This window comes from Monopterus albus, unplaced genomic scaffold (assembly GCF_001952655.1).
Source record: "Monopterus albus unplaced genomic scaffold, M_albus_1.0 scaffold307.1, whole genome shotgun sequence".
Taxonomy (NCBI): domain Eukaryota; kingdom Metazoa; phylum Chordata; class Actinopteri; order Synbranchiformes; family Synbranchidae; genus Monopterus; species Monopterus albus.
In genome coordinates, this window is record NW_018128187.1 from 276632 (window position 1) to 287690 (window position 11059).

Genomic DNA, 11059 nt, shown 5'->3' on the forward strand with positions numbered 1-11059 from the left:
AGAGGAGTCAAAGAAAAACAAGGGAAGGGGCACAATGGCTGGCTGGCTGCACCAGTAAAACCAGTTTGTCACCTTTTAATGAACCATAAAGGGCTGAGGAATGATTTCTTCCTCTCCAAAACACCCCTCCATCATCTCTTTCTCACATACCCTCTCCCAAACCCCCTCCCCTTCTTCTATTCCCAAAGCAGAAATGTACTGGAAAACGAGAACAATTGAAACTGTTTCTGCTAGTACTGTATTATTTTAAGGTGTCAAGTTTGTATGTTCATCTTAAAGTGGGAATTAAGTTTATTTCCTTTATATTTCAATGCTGTTACTTGTGCATCATAAGAATAAGCTTGAGTGTGTGTATGTGTGCTTGTCAAAGATGATATAAAGATTCCTGCAGTGTGAGAAAGACCTATGAGTGTGCACTCCAAGAGGGGTGCAACTCCAGTTTTAGGTGATTTAAATTTTTTTATGCTACTGAAATGAACCTTACAGAATGCGCTCAGGCTTTCAATTCCAGATGAATGTTATTATTTTCAAGTAATTTTTCAATGCTTTCATATTCAGAATCAGTGTCCACATCAGTAAATCTAAATGTATTCTTTTTTTCTATAATCTAAATTACAATATCAAATACAATCAGAGAGACAAGAATAAAACTGTTCGTGTTTAGTTATAATTCAAAAACATCCAAAAATATGTGTCTGAAAAAACGCACAGGCTGCAATCTTAAAAACGTTTTCTTGAGATGTTCGTTTTACTTCCACAAGAACGTTTTATGAAATTGTAGCCTGTATAACAGAAGATAACACTTTGCATTTGCTTTCAAAAATATTTTAGGTACCATAGTATCCAATCCACACCTTAACAGCTGTTGTGTATCTATGTGTGTCTCACCAGGCTTCAGGAAGCAGGTTGATGTATTCGTGTGGAGAGGTGGTTTCTGGAAAGTTGTAAAGGATAGCTAACCGATGCTGGAGAAGTTCCGCTCCGTGGTACGTGAACAGAATGGCCAGAGCCTGCACGTTACTCTCCTGTAGGCAAACAAATGCATCTGATAACCAAAACCTTTTACTCAATTAAATTGAACAAAAGCAACTGAACACTATGTAATTATATTACAAAAAACAACCTGCAGAAAATGAATGACAATCTAAACCTAAATACTTGACACAAATCAGTTAATTCTAATGCATTATATCAGAAAACAGGTCCAAAATCCTTCAAATAGAAACAGAGCTGTCTATTAGTTTGTCCAGCCCATCACAGAGGGTAGGATAAATAACACAATACAATGCAACAACAGCACCAACTACATCCTCCATAATGATCATACAGTAGAATCGACACCTCTCTAAACAGTCTCAACAAAAACTGAACATTATTATCTTCATGAAGGAGAATTTACTGCAGGGCCGTTGCATTAGCTTTGGCTAGGTACTTAAGAAAGTGCCAAAAGAGCATATATCACTTTGGTGCCGATGGAGGTGCAGACGGCTAAAATAAACTGATTGAGATAATTAGTGAGAGATTTGAAAGGAAGTGAGAGTCTGATGTTACCCTGGCGTAGTTTCTTGCTGACAAAACAATATTTTGACTGCGGAACTTCTTGAAAAACTCTGCATCGTATTTCTGCTCCGCTGCATGAGGACCGCCCAGTATTTCCTGGAGAGTGTGGGCAACAGAGAGAGAGGAGGAGAGGGTGGAGAAAGAAGGAATACAACTGTGGTTCATAAATAACATTGTGAGGTAGCAGGGTTATCTTTCCTGAGAAAACTGTGTGAGTCGACAGAAAGTCAAATTAAGGATGAGAGGAAGAGAGAGAGTAGAAGATGTGACTGCAAATGAATGCAGTAGGGCAAAGTCAACAGAGAAGCTCATCTAACCTTCTGGTATACAGCTGTCTTGTCCTTTTAGCTAGGGCCAGGTATGAGCACAGGGATTCTAGGAAGGTAAGACAGCGTGTGTGTGTGTGTGTGTGTGTGTGTGTGTGTGTAAAATCTTCTCTCTCATGGTGTGTGTGTCTTTGTGTAGAAGTGCATGTGAGGCTGTGTATGTCTGATGAATAGGCTTTGAATGGGCCATATGCAGACAGACCCAGCCCAAGTTGGAATGATAAAAACCCTAATGTCATATTCGCAGACAGTCAGAGAAAATGGACTGGGGCAAAAAGAACCTGACGAGTGCTGCAGTTACCATGACAATGTCCAAATACAGAGAGAGAGAGAGACATTATTCTGTCTGAGCTGAATATCTATCAGGGTAAAATCTCATCTCTCCTCTAGGAGAAAGTATGGCCCTGTTCATCTGTGATTCACTGTGGATGAGAAGGGTGTGCATGTTAACATTAGTCACTTTAAATCTAAAATCCAGAGTGTTAAGTAGTTGCTAGTGCCAAAGTTCCTCTATTTATCTATTTACTATATCTTATATTGACAGGAGATTGAGAAAGCAACAAGAAAAGGCAGAGGAGAAAAGCTGTGCTTTAGAGGGATTGGATATTAAAGGAGAAAGCATTAAGTTGCCAATGGGAAACACAAAAACTGAACAATAAAGAATATTAAAAAGCATTTTAAATTAGCATGTCTTATGTGCACATGTAAATGAACACATACTATGGTCCTTTTGTGACCCTCAAACTTTGTATAATTAGAATAATAGTTTAAAATATTTCAACCAATTCTTCCTTCCTATGAGGTTTGTCAGAAGCAAACCTAAATTTCTTGAGCTCTGTATTCATAATGAGACATTAGTCAGACGCCACTGAGCCTGCTGGCTCCGAGCTGGACCAGTCAACACACTATTAGACGTAATATCAATAGTGATAACAAAGAAAAAAAAAAATTTTTATGCTCTTTCTGATTCAAATTTTTATCTTTAGTCAAACAATCAGATATAAAGCAAGTTCTGTGTGTTTTGAATTTGCAATGAACAACCTTTTTGGGGTCATACTTCTGGCTGGTTAAATGCCAATCCAATTAATTACTTTTACTCTGTGCCAACCGATCTTTGCCAGCTTCACTCATCGTGACCTGACACCACCTTCAGTGGTCCAAAACATTTCAACCCAGGATGCATTTCAGCAGCACTGACAGGGGACGGCAGCTAGTGTCGTGCCGCAGACTTTCACTACGTGGCCAGTGGAGACCGTCTCGAAAATATCAGCACAGCCGTGGCTTCAAAGTTAAATAAATGTCACCATAACTCTGTGCATGCGTTTCGCCTTGCAGCTTCTTCAGATTTGCTCATTATATGATCAGCAACACTGGATGAGCTTTTAAAGGATCCTTATGAGTCTTGATAGCCTGTGCTCAGTTGCAGATCATGTGACACAAGCATTTACATTTATAAATGCATAACATTCGTACTGTTTTTATATACATTAATAAGTGATTTGTAGATATTACATGCATCTAGTCAGGAAATTAATTAACTGAGTTTTGTTTGATTATGTGTTTGTTTTAAAATGTTCCTCAAATGTGAATATTTTCCAGTTTTCTTAGTCATCTATGATAGTAAACTAAATAACTGAACAAGACATTTATAAACACCATCTTTGACTGAAATTTTATAGACAAATAATTAATGGAAAAATAATCAGCAAAGTGATCTGTAATGAAATAATTATTAGTTCCAACTCTAATTACATTTATTTAAATGTATGACTTCAGGTTATGTAATAACTGTGTGCAGCAGTTCGAATCAACCAGAACCATGGCGAGTAGTAGATGTTACCTCATATGTGGCCAGCCGGTCCAGGTAGGAGAGTAGTTTCAGTCGGCTCCGACACAGCTCCTTCTGCTCTAGAGTCAGCCTACAGTAAGCATGCACATGCACACACACACATTTTTGATTTGATTTATTTATTCTTTCAAGCATGTAAAGACAGTTGATATATCAACACACATAATTTTACACATATCCAACAAATGCTAATCCAATATCAGTTTGCTTATACCTAGTGCATGCTTGAACGAAGTAGGAAGAAGTTAGACTTATCCAGTCCTACCCCATGACATCATCTTACCATCATTGGTTTGCAAACAGTATCTCTACATAGATAATTCTCTTCTACACCACACAAGTAATATACTAAAGAATTATTACAGAGTATTAACATTCATACACCACACCCACAATGTTCCATCTAATTATTCATTAAGCCTGTTCTTGCATATATCTTGATTGACACATACCTTTATATTTATGTTTAAACTCGTCAATTCTATTACTATTTTTTATGCGTAGTGCTTTCCCGTCCAAAATATATCTAACCCTTGCCAATATCGATATATTCTTTGCCATTTTGTGCTGAACATATCTGATATGAGATTTCCAGGAGAATTTGTCGTCAACTATGACACCTAGAAATTTTATTTCATATACTCGTTCTATATTAACATGACTGTATAGGCACATCACAGCATCACAATTAAGACAAACCTGCGAGCCAAAATATGACCTTACCACTCAAATTACAAGATGGGAATAGTGTTTTGTACTAAACACATCCAAAGCAAAGCCAAGCTTAGTCTATATACTGTAAGAACAAACACTCTAGCTTTAAATTAACTGTAAATTGGCCCTATACAGTACACCTGCCCCAGGGACCTCAATGCTCAGGACCAGTGACTACAATACCACATATAGTGCCCTCGAGACCTTATTGTTTTCTAAGGGGAACAAATCAACTCCTTATGACCACAAGAACCCTCTAGTTGTTATGTATGGGATGCCGATGTTGTCAGTGAGGTTTGTGATGGCCCTGTGAGAATCAAATCATTTTCTGTGTCATTTAACACTACCATAAATAAACTGGATGACCACAAACACCAAGGCAGGCTATACCAACAATTCAATAATTCAAGGTATGGCTAAGTGAACGGAACCACAAGGCTGGAATCACCTCTGTTCACACACACAGTGAAATAAAACTTTTTTTTTAACACATACTCACACACACCCTTCCAAGTCCACCTCACAAGAAAACAACCTGACCAGGCTGAGCAGTGCCTAAAGCCTGGATCAACCGCACTGCGACCACAGTGGAGCTGACCCCTCCACCACCATCTTAATCTCTAATCCTTCATTACAGAGTGCGCTATCAGGCCTTATCGAGGTACTTCTACACAGACTAACAGAGATTAACACTGGCTCGACACACTCTTTGGCACATCAAAGAGTGGCGGCTTAGCGCTCGTACTTGAGGTAATTATTGCTTTGCTCTGTTCCTTAGAGCAAAGAAAAAAAAGCTGAGATGGAGGAAAGAGGCAGGTGGCAAGAAAACTCTTTTACACGTCTCTTGTCCTCTCAGGGTTTTGAATGATGGCTCAATCAAAACATCCAACATAAACAAAATGCCCTCAGGAGAAGAAAACTGATGACAGGACACCCGTCATTCTCACTTCAGATTTGATAAACATCTTCATTTAGTGAAAGACTCTTTTCTTTAGATTAAATGTAGAATCTGTAAAGCATTTTTAGCCGTGCTAGCCAGACAGTACATCCTAATGACTTTCATCACTGTGATTACTTAACTCTCCATCTAGTGCTTTGTTTTGGTTTAAAAAAAACTGTCTTCAATAACTAAATTATTTAAAGTTAATCAGCTATAAATTATTTTGTGCTAATTTACAAATTTAGCATGCTAACATGAAAAACTAAGATGATAAGCTGTTTAAAATAAGCATGCTAGCATTATCATTTAGCTCAGATCGCTGCTGTGCTTGGGTACAGCCTCATAAAGTGTTAGTATGTTCTTTATCTTTTTTGTTCTTATTTTTGAAAATGTATAGCTGATTAAAAAAAAAAACCTGTTATTTAACATCATCCATTAATTAAAGGTCTCAGTTTTTTTCCTTGAATCAGAGGCAGCCGGATGTTCAATTCAGGTACATGACTCTTGCTTCTACTGTAAATTGCAAACTCTGCTTCCAAATTGCACTGAGGTACAGCATAAACAGTGTGTAATACACATACAAATGGGCAACATGGCTGCACACCACATGGCCAACAGAGCACATGTGCTTTTGTATGTTCCCTGAATTGCACTTGCCGTAATCACTGACTCAATAGGGAAAATGTAGTTAAGAAAGGACCAGGATGAACAAAAACATTGAAACATATCTGAATGGAAAGTGACAATGTTAAGGTTTAAGATGTAATGTGCGCAACTTAAAATGGCCTTCAGACTGTTGCACACCATTGCCCATGCTGTCTAATGTAAAGAGAATAGACCCTGCATGTATCTTAATTTCAAAGTCAGATGGCACCACTCCCCTGTCTCTGTACAAGCATCCCGAATACAACAATACTGAGCAGAGATTGAAATGCATCAACAGGCCAACACATTTATACACACACACACACACACACAAATAGAGAAATATGGTGTGATAAAAGCGATTATCACAAAGTCTGAAGGAAAAAAATAGACTGCATAAACAGACAAAAACACTCCGGCTCGCTTGCCTTCACATTCCACAGTAAAAGCATCAACAGTCGTAGGCACGCACACACACACAAACACACAACCAATGCTGGAGAAAATGAGACTTCTGATTGAGGTCTGAGTCTGATCAGATAAGAACATAAACACCTTACAGCAGACTGCACACTCATCTTGCCCACTATCTCTATTTCCTTTCTCACACACAGACACACACTACAAATACAGTACTGTACATCTTTGTGTTTTATGCAGAGTCGGAGCAGCACTTACAACGGGCCTTGGGGGATTCTGAATTATACTTATGCACACACACATGCAAACACAGAGAGAGAGAGATGAGAAGGAGGCTAAAAAATAAAACTATCTGCATGCAGTCAAACCAAGAGTTTAAAACATGCATGGCAAATAATGCTGAACAACAATAACCAAGCCCTGAGGAAGTCTGTATTTTATGTGACATTACATTTCAGAATTGCTGCATGCACTACCAGAACAACGCATTGCCTATAGGAGTAGTGCTGGTAGTAATGAGAGAGGCTGGAGAAGTACATTAGCACTGAGGATTTTATTAGGTCCTTTAAATAGAACCTGTAACTACTGAGAAGGAAACAAACATCTTTGGATAGTAGAAGTCAGTTGAGTGGATCTGACTAATGTGATCACATCTAATGTGACTCTGACCTGGACAAACCTGAAAATCCCTGACAGCTTCATGGAATAGTGCAAATATCTTTTGCAAGTACTCTAGGCTGCTAGCAAGAAAGCTATAACACAAAAGTGGCTGTGGCTAATACCTCCATCAAAGGACAGTTAGGCTGCAACTGTCAATTAAATAAACCATAGGGAGAAACACCGTATTTAAAGTACTGGGAAATTGGTCTTCATATGCTGACTGAGTTGTAACCCATTGCATCTGTCACTGAAACATTCTTTCCTTGTATTTTTATAATGCTGCCCTTGTCAACCCCTTATAGCTGTTTTGTTTTGCATTCTCTGAAAATACCAAAAAAAAATTTTTTTAAAAACTTCCACGTGTCACCTTTTCCCTTTCTGTTATCCAATGGTAAGAACAATCGTGCTTTATTTCACTACAGTGACTGAAGACTGAAAAAAAACACTGGCTTTCAGGCATGCACATAGACACAGACGACCTCAAAACAGTAGAGGGACAAAAGAAGCATTTTCTGTATGACAGCCAGTAGGTACAGAGGCTTCCAAAAGGATTCAGACCTCCCTCACCTTTTGCACAATTTCATGTGTTGCTGATTTAATTTCAAATTGACAAAACTGTCATTGTTTCCTGCCTGTATGTGTTGCTGATTTAATTTCAAATTGATTCATTGTTTCCTGCCTGCCTACAACAAATAACCAATAATGAGTGTTTTAAAATGTGTCTGCAAATTTGTTAAAAATCAAAAACCCAATTCACTCATTTATAAAAGTATTCAGACCCTTTGCTGTGACACTCCACATGAATGTTTACTTTAATTATCCATGAGAAGTGCTCGACTGCAGTCCTCCTGTGGCAACCTGAAGACTAGCCAGTCTACATAGACTGGACACAGTTTAGAAAATTAGAATGAAGCACTACCAATATGGTGATGGCCCAACTTGAGCTTCAAAACTGCTCTTCAGAAAACCAACAGGTGACGTCCCGGTGGGTTTGTCCAGCTTTTATATAACGTGGTCTGAATACTTTTGTAAATGGGATGTTTCAGTGTTTTATTTTTTTAATAATTACAAAACACTCCTGTTTTTACTTTGTCCTTTTGGAGCACTGTGTGTAGATTAATGAGAAAAAGAACTGAATCAATTTTAAAATGAGTCTGGATCATAACAAAATGTGGAAAACTTGAAATGGTCTGAATACGTTCTGAATCCACTGTAAATAAACCACCAATCATAAGGTTGGACACACTTTGATTTGAATGGAAAGTATGTCCACCCTGGACAGGCCACCATTCTATCGCAGGGCTGACACGTAGACAAACAGCCACACACACCCACACTCACTCCTATTGACAATTTAGCGTCGCCAGTCAACCTAAGCTGTATGTCTCTGGACTGTGGGAGGAAGCCGGAGCACCCGGAAAGAACCCACACGGGTACAGGGAGAACATGTCTGTATATTTATATATATTAAAAAACACATTTGGGGACACATGTGAGCTGTCTGACTCAAAGATAGTGAAAGAAGAAAAACAGGTATATTTAACAAAGGTAATTTAATGTGATGGTTTCTTTAATGTTGGCAATTATCGATTTTTTACTCCCATTTTTTTTTACTTCTTATCCTCCATCTTTTCATTATCTACCATGGACTCCAGTTCTGCAGTGAAGCTAAACTGTTTTATTGCGCAATGAACTAAACAGAAAGAAAATTAAACTGGCAAAGGGACAACAAACTGAACAGGCGACTGAGGAGCAGATGTTACAAAGGATTTATATTACACCGTTTCTGCTCCTCCTCATTCAAATGCAGACCGGAGGCTGACTGGGTTAAGTATCTGATGTGAAAAGAACAATTGCATAATCAGGCTACTGAAGCTTGAAATACCTGCATACACAATCCGTCCCTGCACAAACACAAAACTGATATGGATTTTAAATGTGCATCATTCATTTCAGTTTATGGACATTTACTTGTGTTTATGTTAGACCATTTTAAAACGTGCAGTATGTGTATGAACCCAAGCTTAAGAGCGTTTCATGATACATGGTTATTTGCATGTGTGTGCGTATGAGAGGTGATTAGTGATCCCTAAAGGGGTTTTCATTAGTCTTTCCCTGGGCACTTGACAACAAAGGCATAAATTACCTCCAACAGATTACCCACTAATCTCTACCAACATGTTCACCCTCTCTCTCTATCCCTCATCCTCATTAATGTCCCTGCCTTTATGATCCCCTCTCCGTAGTGCAACTTTATCAAACAATCAGTGCTCAATTTGGCAGCCTTCCCTCCAATTTCCTCCTGGTTTCCTTGTCTACACCTTAAATACCTTCATCACAATTTCTCCTTTTCTTTATTTTCAACAGTGCAGTCATTACAGTTGGTACTGGGCATAATAAGGATTTAATTTCATCTTTCTAAACATTAGACAACAACCTGCCGACAAGGCGACTCACAGGGGTCAGCTTCAGGTTCCACTTTGTGGGATTTTTTTTCCGCCCACCCAACAACTGCTACTGAGATTGAGAAGATGGTGTTGAATTCTGGTGTTTTAGTCACATGTCTTGACAGTTATAAGTAGCTCTAAGGGGTAAAGTATTATTACTGTAAAAGGATAGCATTTAAAATACAGGCTTTGATAACCAGAGAGGCAGATGCTTGCCAAGAGAACCTGGATCCTCCAGCTGAAGGACAGTCCCATTTACCCACTAGGCAGGCCTGGTGATTTTGTTCAAATAAATCCTCTCTTCTCAGTACATTCAGAGAGTTGGCAGCATTTCTGCATGATATGACTTTCTGCCTTCATCTGTTGCCTGACTGAACTGCCAAGCTGACTAACAAACAGTCTGTACCTGCTGAAGTCGACCTTGGCTAGCAGCTCGTGTCTCCTCCTCTTCTCCATTTCCTTCTTCATCTCCAACCCGTCATCGTCTGACAGGATGTCTTCGTAAGGTAGGTCATCAAGGTCAACATCACCTGGCATGATAAACCTAAGTAAATACAGTTAAATAAAATGAGGCAGGCAGCATGAGACTCCAGAAGCTGAAAAAATCTACTGTCATGTGTAGACGATATGCATTCATGTGTTCGTGCATGCCCCACCTGCCCCCATCCTCTCTGTTTCCTATGGCTATGAGGGCCTCGAGGTCAGTTCCTTTCAGGCCGTACTGCAGCAGCTCCTTGGCTGCATCAACATTCTCCGGGACACGCTCCACACACTCGTGCAACACCCATGAGCGCTTGCGGATCTTGCTCTGGGAATCGAACAAGAAGGAATGAGTTCAACAGAAATGATGGGATAAAATGAGAAACAGAATTAGCACAAAAAGGAATAAGGGGATTGTGCTGCAGTAAGCGTGTAATTCTCCCACTCACCCACCATATATTTCTACCAGACATCTAATATACTGTGACAAACACCAAAACTCTGCTGCAGTTCTTCATCTCTCTCTCTCTCTCTCCTCCTCAACCATCTCTCCTACCCAGTTCCTCACACCCATTTCTCTTATTTCTTCCATCTCTTACCAGATAATCTTGTATTGAGGCGATGCTGACCGTACTCTTCCTCCACTGTCTTTGGTAGACCAGGTCAGAGTCCAGATTGTATGCTTGGGCAAGAGACAGGGCTTCCCCATATTCCTCATTGTCAATCTATGAGGCAAATGAAAAGACAAGTGCATGAACACTGAGCTGAGGGTAAGGCAGACAAGTGTTTGTGAAATGAAAGGAACAATATATTTGATGAGAACTTTGACCAAGCATTGCAGACAGCAACTCTAATTAAGTGGCACAGTAAGTTTTTGGGTGTAAAATTGATGTTGGGTACAAAACAAAAGAAGAATTAATTCATTTCATATTCTGAGGTGCATTTTTACACCCAATTATCACCTCAAGGGTTTATTACGATTCAATCTTCATGCACTGTGTTCCTAAACAGAGATAAA

General features: G+C 39.2%; 1 protein-coding gene across 1 annotated transcript in view; it reads right to left on the reverse strand.

Annotated features, from left to right (window-relative positions):
• The window catches only part of nbas (NBAS subunit of NRZ tethering complex), a 143625-nt gene that overhangs the window by 112382 nt on the left and 20184 nt on the right, over positions 1 to 11059 (reverse strand). Inside the window, exons 16-21 of the mRNA XM_020623650.1 lie at positions 10641 to 10766; positions 10218 to 10369; positions 9968 to 10105; positions 3727 to 3805; positions 1552 to 1656; positions 889 to 1025 (exon numbers count right to left, since the gene is read on the reverse strand). Of these exons, the coding sequence (XP_020479306.1) occupies positions 889 to 1025; positions 1552 to 1656; positions 3727 to 3805; positions 9968 to 10105; positions 10218 to 10369; positions 10641 to 10766 (737 nt within the window). The remainder of the gene's footprint in view (positions 1 to 888; positions 1026 to 1551; positions 1657 to 3726; positions 3806 to 9967; positions 10106 to 10217; positions 10370 to 10640; positions 10767 to 11059) is intronic.